Source organism: Panthera onca, chromosome F1 (genome assembly GCF_046562875.1).
Source record: "Panthera onca isolate mPanOnc1 chromosome F1, mPanOnc1 haplotype 2, whole genome shotgun sequence".
Lineage (NCBI taxonomy): Eukaryota > Metazoa > Chordata > Mammalia > Carnivora > Felidae > Panthera > Panthera onca.
Window position 1 is genome coordinate 19,218,319 of NC_138355.1, and position 18,594 is coordinate 19,236,912.

At 36.5% G+C, this 18,594-nt stretch overlaps 1 protein-coding gene across 7 annotated transcripts in view; it reads left to right on the forward strand.

Annotated features, from left to right (window-relative positions):
* Positions 1 to 18,594, forward strand: part of RABGAP1L (RAB GTPase activating protein 1 like) — a 753,436-nt gene that overhangs the window by 216,091 nt on the left and 518,751 nt on the right. For all 7 annotated transcript variants that reach the window (XM_060644898.3, XM_060644899.3, XM_060644901.3 and 4 more), the window contains one exon: positions 8,440 to 8,590. In XM_060644898.3, the coding sequence (XP_060500881.1) occupies positions 8,440 to 8,590 (151 nt within the window). The remainder of the gene's footprint in view (positions 1 to 8,439; positions 8,591 to 18,594) is intronic.

Genomic DNA, 18,594 nt, shown 5'->3' on the forward strand with positions numbered 1-18,594 from the left:
GGTGCCATTTCTATGATGTGGGTAGGGTACTAGGTTAGTTTTTATAGGAACATGTAGAAGTTTTAATGAGAAAGAGAATAAATTAGGAAAATTGATGCCCTTGCCAGCCTTCTAGTATGAGTTTTTTTTGTTTTTTAAAGATTTGTGTATTTTTGAGAGAGAGCACAACTGGGGAAGGGGCAGAGGCGGGGCGGACAGAAGATCTGAAGCAGGCTCTGCACTGACAGCAGCAAGCCCAATGTGGAACTTGAACTCATGAACCATGAACTCATGACCTGAGTCAAAGTCAGATGCTCAACCGACTGAGCCACCCAGGTGCCCTGCTAGTATGAGTTTAAAGAGAGACCACGAGAATGGCAGGAACCAAATTATTTTGATGACTAAATAGCAAATTGAGATCTTCGCTATATTTATAAAGTGCAAGATTGATAACTTGGTTGGAAAATACATTTATGAAGCATCTTTCTGGGCTCCAGGAGATACATAAATAAAGAAACAGCTCATACCTTTGAGGTTCATCATCAAGAATGATAGGAATGCATACTCAGACCATTTCCGCAAATTAACTGAGACCCTGAGATTGCTTCATGTTTCTTGACCATTTTGTTGTTGTTGTTGTTGTTGTTGTTGTTGTTGTTTTTCTATAAAATGACAAGTCACTTAATGATTTCATCCAATTGAAAAAAAATCATCTAGTCTCTCTTAGGAACTGTACTAGACACTGCTGACTTAAAGATGAATAAGAGATTATTCCTACTCCCAAGGAATTTGCCATCTTGTAGAGGCATACATAGTAAAGCCTCATGTGCCCACCATCCAACTTCAGTAGTTATTGACATAGTAAAGGTAATTCTCAACAAGTATTTTAAGGCTAAAATTGCTATGGTGTTTTTTATTATTTAGGAAGAAACTATTAGCAGAGGAACTGGTTGGGAGGTAATTTCATGGGTTGATAAGATCTTACCAAACTCATGGGCCTTATAGGGAGAGGAGGTTCCAAATGGATAAAGACTTCTGAGGTAGAATTGACAAGAGTTTCTCAGCTATAATCCAGTGTAATTTTTTTTTAGAAATGAAATATAATTTGTCTAAGTTATATTTTTGTACTGGACCTCAGGAAATTGAAAGAATCTGAGGAAACTATTTTTTTTAGAGAAAATCTTTTTTTTTTTTTTTTTTTTTGGGTAATTGTTCCAGGAGTAGAATTTAGTGCATCATCAGTTATCTATGATAGCCAATGCTCATCCCAAAAAGTGTCCTCCTTAATGCTCCTTACCCATTTAGCCCATCCCCCCACCCAGCACTCCTCCAGCAACCCTCAGTTTATTCTCTGTATTTAAGAGTCTGTTATGGTTTGCCTCCCTCTCTGTTTTTATCTTATTTTCCCTTCCCTTCCCTCATGTTTCTCTGTTTTGTATCTTAAATTCCTCATATGAGTGAAGTCATGTGATATTTGTCTTTCTCTGACTTGTTTGGCTTAGCATAATACCCTCTAGTTCCATCCACATTATTGTAGATAGCAAGATTTCATTCTTTTTGATTGCTGAGTAATACTCCATTGTGTGTATATACCACATCTTCTTTATTCATTCATTTGAGCTTTTTCCATACTTTGGCTATTGTTGATAGTGCTGCTGTAAATTTTTAATTTTTTGAGGAACCTTCATACTGTTTTCCACAGTGCCTGCACCAGTTTGCATTCCCACAAGCAGTGAAAAAGGGCTCTCTTTTCTCTGCATCCTTGCCAATAACTGTTGTTTCCTGAGTTAATTTTAGCCATTCTGACAGGTGTGAGGAGGTATCTCATTGTAGTTTTGATTTGTATTTCCCCGATGATGAGTGATGTTGGGCATCTTTTCATGAGTCTGTTAGCTATATGATAACTAATTTTTGGACCTTTGCAAAATGAGCTGCGTCTTCTACAGTTCAAGTATTTTAATTCTTTTAGCTTCTAATTGAGTTGTCATGACAGTTCATATGAATCATGTAAAATTTGCCTAAATGAGAGAAGTTTATATTTATTACATAAGGATTGATAAAAATCTTTAATTGCTCTTGGAATATCTTTTTTATTTTATTTATTTTTTTATTGTTTATTCATTTTTAAGAGAGAGAAAGACAGAGTGTGAGTAGGGGAGGGGCAGAGAGAGAGGGAGACACAGAATCCAAAGTAGGCTCCAGGCTCTAAGCTGTCAGTACACAGCCCATTGCAGGGCTGGAACCCACAAACCATGAGACCATGACCTGAGCCAAAGTCGGAGGCCCAACCGGTGAGCCACTCATGCACCCTTAAATATCTTTTTTAAACATTAGTGTTCTTTAAGAAGACTTTCAGTAAGTCTTCAGAGTACTAGTTAGGTGCTTACATGAAGTTATTTTTGTGATTTATTTAGGTAAAGCACCTGTTGTGTAAAACACGACAGCTTTGCTTTGGGGATGTTTTTTTTAAGTGAGGAGACAGCCTGTATTCGTAATAACCTTATAAGTAATATATAGTTGAAAACTATATTTTGAACTTATGATACAACAGCTAGATCACTGTATTGAAATGCAGTGAAGCTTTTATGGATAAAATCAAAATTCAGTTAAATTTAATGTACCACTAGAGAGATGTAAAGGGAAAATATTTCATAGTAATTCAGAATTATCAGAAAGAAAGATAGTATGGAAAAGAAAGCTAAAAACACGTGTAAAAAGTTCAGTTGTGGAGGTCTGTTATATGAGATTGTAGTTAAGATGTCTTGAAGAAATAACTGCACAAAAATAGTGAGCTGGAATTGAGCGAGAGGGCATGGGGAAGAGGGAGAGGAAGAGAGGAGACATTTGTGATGGGAGGATTGGAAAATCCAAACTGGAAAGCGGTAGCAAGATTTGTGTTACGTGTTGAATATATTCAGAATAGTAATGCTGATGACTTGAGTGTTAAATTATTTTGGGAATTTAAGGAATTGGGCAGAATTATTTCTGGATAACTGCTTCTAGTTCTGAAATTGTGTGGAAGCTGCTGAGTTTTGTAAAGACTAGAAAAACATAGTGCTGACCCTGAACACTTAGGTATAGAGGTCAAATTTTGTAGCAGGAAGATTTCTTCACCAAAAAAACTGAGTGAGTGAGGTAAAAATCAGGTATTGGTTTATTAAATAAAACCATCTTCAAGCTATTCATTTTCTTTTATTAGAATATCAGAAAATTGATACAGTATTTAGTAGGCACTTTGTGTTCTTCATGGCCATACTTCTCAAAGTGGGTAAGTGTTGTCTTAATTAGTGGTCTCAGCCTAACAAAGCATTGACAGACTGCTCGGAAAACAGAGTATAAACTCAGAGGAAACCTGAACTATTAGAATCACTAAGCGTGAACAGTCATAGCTTTCTTCCTTTTCACATTAACAGAACGTTCCTTTTTTTCAACTGAAGAAAAGTCCTGGCAAAACAAACAAAACAAAACCAAAAACCAAAAACCAAAGCAAAATATGTGGTCTTGATCTTCAGAATAAGCTTTAATCTGTCTTTTTTTTCCTGAAGCTTTTTAAAATGTAGCTTGTTTAAGCAAAACCTAGGTTTACAGATTTAAATCTTCTCACTGTTGGGGAAAGGAGAAATCCCTATCTTGCAGTTTCAGTTCTAGCTAGTCCTTTTCCTGAGAGAACTTTTAAAACGGGTGAGGCTGCTGCCCTCACGTTCTTGTATCTTCTAGCCACCTACTTCCACCGCCCTTCTGTCAAAATTGCCCTAATTCCGACAGTGACCACTCAATGTCATTCAATGGCTTGTCTTCTCATCTCTTGATTTCTTTGTGGTTTTTGTTAGAAATGAAACCTTCCCTTTAAAATTCTCTCCGGACAGTTTTAAAAATAGAAGAAGTTCTTATATGCCCAGATAGTTTCAAGAAAAATGCCTCTTTCAAAGGTAACTAGGTGAACACATGGCAGCTCTGTGATCTTATTAAAATCGGTGAGAACGTTTGCTTTTAAAAAAGCATTTTTTTCTTAGCATTAGTAGTTGATCATATTAATTTAATTCTATAATTCTCTCATTTGTCTAAAATGTATTGAATGCCTTCTTATGTGCCAGGCACTATTCCAGGTACTGGGGCACAAAAATAAAGAAGACAGAGATTCTTGCGGATTCTCTTGTGGAGTTTATTTTTATGTATTAAAAACTACCTGATTACTGTATGTTTAGTATATATTTGCTTTATCTGTGACTTTTTGAATAATTAGATACCTCTTGTATGTAGTGCCATGGTTCAGCACAAGCAATAACTAGTTGCTTATTTCTAAGTCTCTTAATAGCTGTGGTTAATGTTTTATTAAAGTAATGTCCACATGTAGTTATTAATCAGGTAGTTTTATCAGAAATACCAAAAGCAATGATTATTTCTATAAATTGCTATTTCATATGGGTCCTCCCTGGTCATAGATGTATACTAGTAGCATTTGGCTTAATGTCCCTTAGTGCCGCTTAAGTACTAGGGTGCTGTATGCAATCTAATTGCTGTATCATTACCAGGATAATCAGTAAATTAAAGCTATTAATCATGCAGTGTTATGAGGGACCTAGTTCCTTTCAAATGTCAGTCTATAAAGATAAAGGGAGCCTAGCCTGCGTTTTTAAGAGAGGAGAAAAGATTCTTTTCCCATAATGTCTGGTCAGACAGAAGGCTGAGGGTCAGCTAGAAGTTGAATGTTGATTGAGTTGAATCATATTATGGTTAAGAGTTCATTAAGGATATGCGTATGCATGTGTATATATGCATGTTTAGGAAAAGATATCCCAAATATAAAATCTTACATAAATCATTACACAAAATAATCTGAACCAACATAGTATTTAATCAACCTTTTTGTCAGCAGTACTGAAAACATATCATAGTAGGACAAGCGAATATTAGGAGGCTGTTGCAATTCTAGAATGAATAGAATTGGTGACAGTGGACACAGGGAGAAGTGCATGGAATTTGGACTTACTGATGGATTACTAATGGATTATATGGCAGGGAGCAATGTAAACAGTAATTCCTGCTTTCTTATTTGGATAGGTTGTGGTGACAGTCACTGAGATGGGATACCCTGGAAAACAAGTTTTAGGAAGAAAATATGGGCTCAGATTTGGACATGGTGATTTTGAGGAACTTTGAGCCTCTGGAGCTCAGAACACATGGGCATGGGTGCAAACACTCAGAGATGAGAGAGTGATGAAAAGTATACCACTGAGAAAAGTGTGGAGAGCCCTTGGAACAGTTGGGAAGTTAATAGAGGAGAGGGAACAGTAGTGGGGTCTTTGGGGGGTAAGAGAGAGGGCTTTGTCATTGAAGCCAAAGGAAGCAAAGTGGTCCACAGTGAAAGGATTAGAACTTAGTGGCATGGAGAGAGGTCGTGTATTACTTCCGTGAAAACTGAGGAAAGATACAGAAGCCATGTTGAGCTCAGTTGAGGAATGAGTGGGAGAGAAGGAAATAGAGGTAATATGTATACAACAACTCTTTTGAGAAATTTGTTGTTGCAAAGTAGGAGACTGTATGATAGCCAGAGGGTTATGTGGCATTGAAGAAAGGTTTCTTTTACATGGGAGGTATATATTAGAGTTTATTTATTTTTTCTTATTAAATTAGTAATTAATTAATAGACACAGAGCGCATGAACAGATGGGGAGCAGAGAGAGGAGAGGAGAGGAGAGGAGAGAGAGAATCCCATCAGGCTCCACACTCAGCATAGGGTCTGATGTGGGGCTCTTATCTCGTGACCATGAGATCATGACCTGAGCTAAAATCAAGAGTCAGATGCTAACTGACTGAGCTACCTAGGTGCCCTGTATTGGAGTTTTAATAGCTGTAGGTACACAGTAATGACTTATTGATCTCTATAGAACATGTAACGTATGATATACTTAATTACTTTGAATTCTCCTTATATATTATGGGACTTAAAATTCAGATATTTGCGTTTAATTTCAGAGGAAGTGAGCTTAGACCATTGTACACTCTTGTTTTTAGTTAACTCAGTTTTTTTACCCAAAGAGTACAGAAACTTGCTACCCTCAAACTACCAATGTTTTTCCAGTTCAAAAATATAACCAGGGGTGCCTAAGTGGCTCAGTTGGTTGAGCATCTGCCTCTTGATTTTGGCTCAGGTCATGATCCCAGGGTAGCGCTCCATGCTGAGAGGGGAACCTGCTTAAGATTCTCTCTCTCCTGCCCCTCTCCTCTGCTCCTCCATGCATGCTCACTTGCTCTCTCTCGCTCTCTCCCTCTCTCTAAAATTAAAATATGTATATATACTTAGAACCAAATAAATTGTGAGGAAGATCATTTTATGACTTATCCTGGCTCTTTTTTTTTTTTAATTTCTTTTTTAACATTTATTTATTATTGAGAGACAGACACAGAGCGTGAGCAGGGGAGGAGCAGAGAGAGAGGGAGACACAGAATCCGAAGCAGGCTCTAGGCTCCAAGCTGTCAGCACAGAGTCCGACGTGGGGCTCGAACTCATAAACTGTAAGATCATGACCTGAGCTGAAGTCTGATGCGTAGCCGACTGAGCCACCCAGGTGCCCCTATCCTGGCTCTTTTGTGGCATAATATTCTTTTGCTGATCTTAAACTTGGTTGGATAGTGAAGAAGAGGCAGCTGGAAGGAAGTTACAGGTGTCAGTTTATTTAGGTGTAAGTCTTCTCAAGAATAATATGCTCAAGACATTTTGTGGAGCATATTTAGCTTTGTTGCTTTTCAAAGTTAACCAAACTTACATTTTAATTTAAGTCCATGAGAGAAATTTAAAGAATTGAAATGACTTTTTTTGGTGTATGATTATAAAAGAATTCATGATCAGTGTGAATATTTCAAATAGCATAGGAAAATAAACAGAAGTAATTTTCCTCTTAATTCTATTGCACACATATTTTGGAGTATATTCTTCTATATTCTTTTCCTATGAAGGTTGAAATCAGATTTCTAAGTAGTATGTGTTAGAGAAAGAGAGGGAGCAAGGGAGGCAGGGAGGGAGAGAGAGAATAAATATGTATTTAAAATACTGTATAAAATTTTGAGAGATGGAGAGAGAGAATGTGTATTTAAAATTATACCACATATACTGTTTTGAAACTTGCTTTTTTCACTCTGGTCTCTAATGTGCAGTAAATAGCATGTTAAATCATATAAGCTCTACCTCCTTTAATTTTGTTTTGCTTCAAGCCAGTCAGAATTGGAAGCTTAGGTTCTCTAACTGAACAATATAAAAGTTTGCTTTGAAGAAGCTGAAACAAAGCAGAATAGATGTAAATTGGATGGTTTATTAAAAATATTAATGGGATGAGTTTACTTGAGCTTTCGAGTCATGGCAGCTACTACAGTTTTTTCCAAAATGGCCAGATTATGACCATATGGGGAAAAAATGGGACATATTTCAGAGGAAGGGCCTCCAAAACTGAGGTCTGGGCTGGAGGTGGAAGAGTGTGTATAAGCTAGAGAAGCTGGTGACGTAGATGGTGGGCCAATTTTAGAAAATGGAGATGTTGATACTATGACTTTTAAGGCTTAAACCTTGAAACTAGAGCCTGAATGTTAGACCAAACCAGTGTATGTCATCAAGGTTTGGAATCCAGATGGTTACACCAGGGTCCACTCTAAGAGATCAAAACTGAGCAACAAATACAAGTAAAGATAAAATCTGAGCAAAGAGGCATAAAACATAGCTCCAGGTTCAAGCTAGGCACCAGGAGAAAGTTAAGGAATGGAATTTATATTCATAAGACTGGGAAGTGCAATTCAGTTTCTTGTTCATTTGGGCGGATCATTATAGTAACACACTTTGTCATCATTGACTTCGTGACGAAAAATATTTGCCTTTGCTTCATTTCTAAACACCCTTGGAAATGGGTGTGACTGACGAGTATATGCTGCTCCCCCCAGCAAGGTGGAGCTGTGTAGGTTGTGTGGGTTTTGTAGGAAAGGACCAGGTTTTCATGTAGGGAGTACTTTGGGTCAGGATGTAGGGGTATCCACAAGACATGATAGGCCTGCGATCCACTTTGGCATCCCATTTCCCCATCCCCTCTCCTACCCACGCTGTTAGCCAACTTGCCCTACATTCATGTCAGGAGATTCACATGGTTCTTTTTACGCCTTGAAATGTGTCCCAGAAATATATAAGTAACACATTTATTATTTTGAATAAGTTCATAGGATGATTTTAGAAAGTAAATGAAAGGAAGTAAAAACTTTTCTTGATGGTAGAATAACATGGTTCACCAATAAAGAAGGCAGATCGGGAAAAAATGTCTAGGACATCACTGAGCTGACATTACTGTTATGATTTAACGCCCTCCCCAATTTTTCTCTTGACCCAGGCTTCCATTTTTATATAAATTCATTAGTATACTTTCTGTAACAATAGCAGTTCAGCAATAAACACAGTATGAATGGTTTGTTCTCTTTTCTTAGGCACAATAACCTTGGTGCCCGACCAAAGGGGCTGTCCACTCTGGTGAAGAGCGGTGTCCCTGAAGCATTGAGGGCAGAGGTATGGCAGTTACTATCAGGCTGCCATGACAACCAGACAATGCTGGATAGATACCGACTTCTTATCACAAAGGTAGGAAGCTTTTTTCATATTCTTCTCACTGGACAACATATTAAATAAATATTGTTTTCATAGGTGCAGTAAGTCATAAATGTTTTGAACTTCTTTAAAAACTATCAGTGTTGTGCAGCAAATAGTTCTGCCTTTTGTTCTGAGCATTTGTTGGATAGTGGATAGTGGATAGTGGCTTTCACTTTTTTGTTGAAATGGAATATATTTATATTTCAAGTGTTTTCAATTAACCTTTCTTATTATACGAGATTTATATAGTTATATTTGTACACAGTATGCTTGTACTCGAGTATAATTTTGAAATCAAATTAACTTAAAATGAAATTAAAAGGCCTCCTGTGCTTATGTAATCTTATACTTAAATGATGTAGATAGTTGCCCAGATCCCTGTTCTGTCAGGAGTCCCTGGTTCCAATGTAAATTCCTGTGCTTATGTCCAAAAAACTGATGGTAGAGCATGTACAAAGATAAGCTTCAGTCCTAGAATCTCTTCATAGGTCTCACCTCCTAATTTCTTACTCTACTCTAAATCATAGATTTAAAAATCTCTATTCATAAATGAGATGTTTTTGCTAACCAAGTCTTCGTTCCTCAGGATTTATCAACTTTTCAGATTCTTTAGCCCCTCTAATTCCTTCTTCCCTTACTTCCGTTTGGGCCTCCCTCCCTTTTGCAGATATTTTCTGAGTGCCTAGTATATTCAGTCACTGCTAAATTCAGACTATAAAAAAAAAACCTTTATCATTTTTTATAATTAGTGTGTTCTGCAGCGGAATGTGCGAGATGATCCATTGATGTGTGTGTGTGGGGGGGATGTCTAAAGTTCCATTTGTATTTTTTTAAGTTGCAACACAAAGGATATTCAGCTATACTAATATTTTCTGTGCCATAGTACTGAGACTTGACTAAGTCCAGTGGCCATTCGTCCCATGTGAGTCAGGAGTGACCTGATGGAAGAAGGGGCTTGTACACCTTGGGAAGGAATAACAGTGGTGCTCACACTCATACATGCACTTTCATGATATTAGAGTTCTCTTGCAATTTGCGCGTGCTCAGATATGTGGATTTAAAGATTGTCTAGTTTTAACTTCGCCCCCACAGGGTATATGTGTGGTTTAAAGAGATTGCTATCACAGAATGTTACATATCAAGATACTAAAAAAAACAGAACAAAACAAAAACCCCACTAATCTGTCCCTTCAAGTAAGAATTAATGTGATAATGGATGACAAAGCAACTACCTCTGTAAATAAGTTCATGTTATAGAGAAGGACTTTTGAAACATTTGGCGATTTAAACATCACTGTGTGATTTTGTCGCACTGAAAGCTGTGTGCGTTATTATAAAACTCTTAACATCTTCTTCCTGGAATCAGAAATTCCAAATGTGTTTAAGACTTGTACAAACAGTTGCAGAAAATTTGGGACTGACTGTTAATACAAAAATATAACACCTTCTGATTTACTGATAAGAAAACTCATTTGAGAAAATGAGTGATTTCCTAACCAAATTTCAACAATATGATTGTTGGGTGGGACTGAAAAAAAAATGGTGCCCTCTGATTGGGTCTCTGGATCTCTAGAAGTCTTTCTCAGATATGATAACGATTAAAACTGTGACTCAAGAAAACTGATTTTGAAGCAGGTTTTCAAATTATTGTTTCATAAACTGCTAAACAAGTATGTTAACAAATAATTCCTATTGTATGATTCTGTTACATGAAATGTGCAGAATAGGCGAATGCAGAGAGGCCGGAAGTAGACTAATGATTGCTATGGGATGGGGGTTAGAAGAATTGGGAGTGCTAACAGGTATGAGGTTGCTTTTGGGGGTGATAGAAATGTTCTGGAATTTGATAGTGGTGATGGTTGTACAACATTGTGAATTGTATACTTTAAAATGGTGAATTTTATGTTATGTGAAGTATATCTCAGTAGAAAAATTACACAAAATAAAACATTTAAAAAATGACCCATGTTTAATATTGAATAATATTTTTGTGAAGCATAACTTTTTCATTGTCTTTACCTTATTTTATATCCTATCTACGTTTCTATGTAGATCTATATTAGCACAAGTGCTACTGTGTACATAATAAAAATGAGCAAAATAAGTACACATGTATTGGAAGTTTATGCCCAGAAAAGTTTTTATTAATGGAGGTGTCTGAGGAAAAATACCCAGAGACCATATCTCTGGGTGTCAGATCACTTTTTTATCTAAGAAACAAACTATATACTTTTTTTTTTTTAATATATGAAATTTACTGTCAAATTGGTTTCCATACAACACCCAGTGCTCATCCCAAAAGGTGCCCTTCTCAAACTATATACTTTTAATAGCTGCTTATAGAGTAGCCGCTACTGCCATATCCCTTTCTCTACTAAGAAGCTTTTAAAATTCATGTCTTTTAGGATTTCAGACTTTGGGAGCAAAATAAATAATAAGTCTCCCGTGATATTATTTATGAACTCCCAACAATTCAGTGTCTGTCATACATATGATAAAAGCTTTACCATATATGAAGCACCATGGTAATTTTGAATATACAATTTGCAGGAAGAAGTTTAAGATCAAGAGGCAGAATGACAAAAAAAATGTTTTCATTGAATAAAGTATTCTCAGACTCTTTTTTACTCTGGAACCTGGCAGTGATTTACTTTCTGCTTCTGGCAGTAGCAGACAGATACCCAGGCTTTGCCGCTTGTGGGACTTGGCACCTGCCTCTAGGTGTTCCATTCTGAATCACCTGCCTTCGTTCTATAGTTCCTGTTTCCTGCAGTTTCTTAACTTGAGAAGCAACAGCAGCCCCCTGATTCTCTGGACCATAGTGGTGCTGTCCAACCTAAAAGTTAGCAGTAGTGTCCCCAGTGTTCTGGTCTTCCAGCTTTTCCAGTACTTAAGTACCTAAGTTCTTACATTAAATCTCTCTTTCCCTGACTAAACTCGAATATACTTGGCATATGCTTGTCACCTTGTTGTCATGCCTCTAAGGGTATGGCAAAATGTTATACTTACAATTGCAGGATTTTTTTTTTTTTAAAGCAAAATGATGCAAACCAGAACCAGCTGAGGGACGAGATACATAGGGCAGAATCTGGTACTGAGAGGGTTCCGAATATGAAGCTTGCATCGTCGTCAGGGACACATTATCCTTCCCACATCACTGCGTGCTAGTACGTTCTTGGAAGATCACTAACCCAGGAAGCTTACCAAGCTTTGGACTCCAGAGTTTTTATGGGGTTTCGTTACATTGGCATGATTGATTGAATCATCACCCACCTAGCCGAACTCAATCTTTAGCTCTCTCTTCTCCCCTTCCCTGAAGTTGGGCTGATATCACCTGATTCAACACCTCTAACCACGTGTTTGGTTTTTCTGGCTTGGTTAGCCCCCAGTGCTGAGTCCTCTTTTTAACCTAAACTATCTAGGGGCCTACCATAAGTTGCCTCCTTAGCATAAACTATCAGATTGTTGGAGGGGCCCACTGTGAATTAAAAAAAGACACTCCTATCATTTGGGAAATTCTAGGGGTTTAGAGGTTATCTTCCATGATCCTGTACTGAGGCTGGACCTCTCTTTGGCTAATCTGATCAAGTCTATTGCCCTTTTAAAGAGCTTTCCCTTAAACCTAAATAGCAGTTTTCACTTAATCTTTTTGGCCAAAGTACTGTTACATGGCTACAATCTCCCTAGAAAGCTGGGAATTTTTTTTTTTTTAAAGTGGTCACAATGCTCTTCTCCTCCACCTCCCAAAATATGGGCTTAATAAGGAAGAAAAGAGAAAATAGATATTGGATAGACACTTAACCTTTCTCTGCTGCAGATAGCTGTTAATAGAGGCAATAGTTGAGGTATGTTGTGGAATAATTTATTATAAAAATTAAGCTTAGTAATTTATTTTAGGATGGCAAATGTTTAAAAATTACCACTAGAGATTGACTAACTGTATAATTTAAGGTAATATAATACATATTTCCACATTCAGTTTATACATTTATGACTGCATAAATTTTTTTTTTATCTTTTAAAATTTACATCCAAATTAGTTAGCATATAGTGCAACAATGATTTCAGGAGTAGATTCCTTAATGCCCCTTACCCATTTAGCCCATCCCCCCTCCCACAAACCCTCCAGCAACCCTCAGTTTGTTCTCCATATTAATGAGTCTCTTCCGTTTTGTCCCTCTCCCTGTTTTTATATTATTTTTGTTTCTCTTCCCTTATGTTCATCTGTTTTGTCTCTTAAAGTCCCCATATGAGTGAAGTCATATGATTTTTGTCCTTCTCTGACTAACTAATTTCACTTAGCATAATACCCTCTAGTTCCATCCACGTAGTTGCAAATGGCAAGATTTCATTCTTTCTGATTTCCGGGTAATACTCCATTGTATGTATATATATATATATGTACACCACATTTTCTTTATCCATTCATCCATCAACGGACATTTGGGCTCTTTCCATACTTTGGCTATTGTTGATAGTGCTGCTGTAAACATGGGGGTGCATGTGTCCCTTCGAAACAGCACACCTGCATTCCATGGATAAATGCCTAGCAGTGCCATTGCTGGGTCGTGGCGTAGTTCTAGTTTCAGTTTTTTGAGGAACCGCCATACTGTTTTCCAGAGTGGCTGCAGCAGTTTGCATTCCCACCAGCAGTGCCAAAGAGATCCTCTTTCTCTGCATCCTCGCCAACATCTATCGTTGCCTGAGTTGTTAATGTTGGCCATTCTGACAGGTGTCAGGTGGTATCTCACTGTGGTTTTGATTTGTATTTCCCTGATGATGAGTGATGTGGAGCATTTGCTCATGTGTCAGTTGGCCATCTGGATGTCTTCCTTGGAGAAGTGTCTATTCAACTACATAAAATTTTTAATGTTAATTCTATTGTTGACAGTGCAATTTATCAAAAACAACATTTTAATATAAACAGTATAGAAATGTGTGGCTCCAATAATGTTCCTTTATTCAAGCTCTCAAGTTATAACATTTCTGTGGGAGGAAATACAGTGGTATTTTCAGTTCCCTTGTCTTCCTTGCTTCTAGCCAAAGATAATAAAAGATGAATGTCAATATCTTAAAAAACAATTTTGTCCTTTTTGTATGTTTACAGGTAAACATTAGGCATCAAGTGCTTATAGCCAAGAGTATATGTATGTACTTTGGTGGTGAATACATGTAAGCTTACCAGCCACTCAGTAGAAAGAAATGAATACCCAGAGGATTTTCAGTAAGAAGTGTCTCCAGTATTTGCTATTTGTTGGTCGTGGTTCAGCAGTTGGTAGTGTCTTCTTTTGGTCCAGTTAATTCTTCCTGTCTTATCAAGGAAATGGCAATACTTCAAGGTTAGTTAATGAAATGGTTCAGCTTGAACAAATAGTTGTTTTATAAAAACCCTACCAAGGACCTAATATTATGTAGGGAAGGAATGATAGAACCAGTAAAAAAATTTTATTTTAAGTAGTCTCCACATCCGACATGGGGCTCGAGCTCACAACCCTGAGGTCAAGAGTTCCATGCTACACCGATGAGCCAGCCAGGTGCTCCAGTAATAGAAAAGTTCTAAAACACCTAACTTCAACCAATCCTTTTAGGATGGGTCTTTGCACAGTCTGTCCTAAAGTGAACTGAGGCTTCAGCCATTGCTGCTGCATGATTTCTGCCAGGGGCTGAGGGCATCGCCACTGTTGACAGATCAGTGACAGGCTCGTACCACATATTTCTGAAGTCTTAAGTTCTTTATTGCTTATAGTTAATATTTCATGTGATTCCTATGAAATTAGCATTCTTCATAATTTTGAGGCGAGAAGGATTGTGACCCTATAGGATCAAACAGAATTTAGAACTTGTGAACTGAGGATTAAATCTTAATATCTAGTTTGAGGAGCCACTGAGTAGTGATTACATTTTCACATATTAGCAACCTTTTGACATGAGGAGGTTATGTGTGTTTTAGGGCAACTTGAATTTATGTTGTTTTACAGAACTGTATTTGTAATTTCAGTAATTACATGACACATGTGGTATAGTTTATCCATCAAGTGTGCTGATTATCATTTGCATAACATAGCAAATGTTGTATTACATTTCTGTGCTCTTTTGTAGAAGTGATCTGATTTGTAAAATTCATACTTTACACTTTATTAAAATCAAAACAAGTTTTTAATTTGATAAGCTTTCAGAAATAACATCATCATAAGCCATTTTCCTACCATTTGAGTTCTTGTTTTTTCCAAAGGAATATTTTCTTTAAGAAGTATCTCTCTGTGTGTATGTGTACATGTGTACACACACACACACACACTTTCTTTTTACAGGATTTAAGTTCTAGTGCTAGATTCAGCTAAATTTGAGTCTCACCCCTCCCATGTATTAATTTATGATCTTGAAAAGTTATCCCAACTTTCTAAGCCTCAGTTTAATCATTTATAAGGCAGAGATAGTAGTACTGATTCAAATTAAATAAGATGATAACGTGCTGGGCACACAGTAAGTATTTGAGATTAGCTTCTACTATTTTTACCAATGTGATAATACATCATGAACATGATAACAGTTATAATGGATATTGGTGTCAGTCTATACTTCTACTTTAATATGTATGTTAGACTGCTTCCAGTCACATAATTTTCACAAGAGCACACAATGTGAATAACAGCTGATGGAATTGAGAAGGAACCTTTTTAGAAATGTAAAGTGTCAGACATTTTTTTTCTGTTTTTTTTTTTTTTTTTATCCCCCTGGTTGGTGAATATCATGGAATATTTGAATCCTAAAACTTGACCTTGTAGTGGTTATATGATTTATTATTTTAGTGATTATGCATGAAGTATATCATAAAGTCAGATGATGTTCTCTAAAAACCACTCCTGATGACTGTCAAGGCTACAAGGCAGATAGTAGTCTCATTCGCTTATTAATTCATTTACTGCAAGTCAGGTATTACTTTCATCAACTTATTAATCCATTCATTCGGCAAGTCTTTATCGAGCATCTTTCACGGGCCAGGCTTCCTATGGTTTCTAGGGCTACGTAGGTGAAAAGAGTTCATACCCTTGATGAGTACAGCCTAGGGAAAGCCAAGCCTGTGCATGGATAGATTGCATTTACATTATGATACAGATTATAATAGGTATCTTAATCAAGTGTGTGGAATACAGACGAGGTAGTTGCAGCTCTGTTTGGGTGAGCTGGGAAGACTTCACAAGGAAGATGGTGTCTGAGGTGGGAATTCAGTGCCTGAGCAGGATAGGAGAAGGGAATGCAGTATAGGACTGGCTTATGTAATGATTCAGCCTCCAGTTAGTGACTGAGCTTGGATTGTACAGGGAGCCTTTGCAAGTGGAATCAGCATGCTCCTTTCTTTCCTCACTCCTACCCCAGTTGCCCAGCTACGTCCACTATTCATGGGTCAATGCTTGTCCTCTTGTTAAATGAGAAGAATGTAATACAAGTTTGTTCTTGTTAGAATACATATGTGAAGTAAAAAACTTCAGAAAATATGTCATTTGAAAATGATATCACAAGGGAATATTAAATTGGCTTCCTAGGGTTGAAGTAGTAGAATTTTAATTAGTAATATTATAGAGTCTATTCAATAAATATTTGAGTATTTACTGTGTGCCAGGTGCTGTGCTAGGATGGTATTGCATGTTAATTTTTAGAATCCATGAACTAAAAAAATACTATCTATTGGCTAAATATAAAACAGTATGAACTTGCAAAGAAGAGCATGTGCTTAAACCTCTATCAGAGAGCCAAAAGGGCAGTAGTTGCAAATATTACTTTGGTAGTTGCTGCCAAAACTCTCTTTTGGAATATAAATAAAAACAGCCGTGAGACTGACCTGTTTTAAGATTCTGCAAGTTCTCTGCTTTCTTGAGCATTATTGTATGGACAGGTAAGGCTTCACTCTGTTTATTCTTGTCAGGTTGTTGGTGCTGCTCAGAGTGAAGCCTGTCTTCTGTCTGTTCTCCAGTGTATTATTGTAGCAGATGGCTTTTAATAAAACATGTAGGTAAAGAAAATGTTTTACTCTATTTTAGTGGAACATTCTATAATTATAATTACTGGACATTCTCAAGAGAAAGTATTTAAATTGGTATTTTTCTTGTGATTGAATAACATTTAGAGAATATTTAATTGAAAAGTCAAATTATGCTATCATTTATGTATTTTTTTATTTGAGAAGATTTCACAACTAAATTAAATGCTTTACATCATTTAGCCAGGTAGTTGTTTGCTTTTTGTTTACATGGTTTATTTTTTTAAAAATTCAGTACTGTTAGATCACAACTCTAGATTTCATCGAGAGGCAGGGCATCGCTTAATTACACGGCTGCTCTGTTCTCTGTCATCACCTTGTCTAGTTTTAGGAAATGAGCTTTTTGATAGAATGGGGTTATTCCAGATGGGTCTGTACCATCGATATGTGTAAAAGCCACAGACTCTCATACTGAATGGTACATTACTGATATAGCTCTAAAATTTACAAACATTCCTCCAGAAAATTCTTAATTCTTTAAAATATACTAACCCAACCAAAATAAGGTGGGCAAGCAGAATAAAGAATATTCACTGTGTTGTAATGTAAATGCCTTGAACACATAGACACCAGCAGTCTTTATTAGAGGAAATCAAGAATTATTGAAAGAGGTTCTTTAAGAAAATGTGTTTTTTCTTGTGTAGTAAGGGTGATGGTTTCTCACTACATAATTATACCTTGCTTATTACTGGTTTTTCACAGCATAATTTTTACCAAATTTTCTTTCATCTCTGAGGTCTTTCATTTTCTTTGATATATATATTGACATTGCCATGTATCAAAACTATAATTATATGTGAATCTGAGCACTGACATGTTTCTGTAAAAATTTTAAAATTATTCTTTCATGTACTTAAGTGCCAGTGTTCTATTTCTAGTAACAGATAGTGTTCTTGTTTATCCTTTAAACGCAGTAAATAGTTTTCAGGTAAATTAAGGAACAGGTGATTTCATGTCATAGAGTTAGAGAAGTACATTGTTTTGAGGGAAGTCTTTTGAATTATTATTAAGCGTGCATCATTTAGTGGCATAAAAGCTGTATTTATAGCTTTAGAATTAAGGATAAGAGGAAAAAAGTGATATTTTTCGTAAATCATGCAAATTTTCAAGTTAGAGTATGACTCTTGGATCCCAATTTCATAACAACATTTTTTGCACAATAACTTTATTAACGTTATTTGCACTCACTTTATATTTATATTTTATTGGGTAATGTGGTATGATGAGTTTTCCTCCAGGGCTTTTGCATTGATTTACTTTTCCATTCAAATTTGTTTGGTTCTGTTTACCATTAATTAGTGCCAAGGTTAAAAAAAAAAGGGGGGGGGTGAGACAACAGGTATGAGCCAAGTACCAAAAATCCACCCCCAGACCCCATATTACACATTTCTTGTCATAGTTTGGTAATAGTTAACAAACAAAATTATCCATTTTGTTTGATAACTTCATGAATCTCTCTATCTTCTCTTTATCTTTTTGTGTCTCTTTATATTTGTCTCTCCATCATATCTTCCATTCTCTATTACCTGCCTCTTGTTAACTGTCCATAATGTAGCCGTGAAAGTGGTTTTCATTATTTGTTGTTTTATATTTGCTGGGTTTCATTTTCCCTGTGAATTTCTCAGATTAGGCTGCATGTTAGTTGCATGGCTTTTAGTTGATTTTTAAGACTGATAAGAGATTGTGTCATCATAGATAAACTGTCATTTTGTTTCTCCAAACAAAATGTACTTTGTATCCTCAGAGCCTGGCACTAGCCTTTAACTTAAATATTTGTTGAATGACTACATGAAGTAAACCCTTTGGTCAGTGCCCCATGATTAGACAAAAAGGAGGGATTAATTGGTTATGGCATTATAATCGAAGAATATATTAGAAGTTATGAATGTTATGTTTTTAATAGAACACTTCAGCTTGTAGACCAGAGTGGATTAATTGAAGTCTCACTTTTGCCATC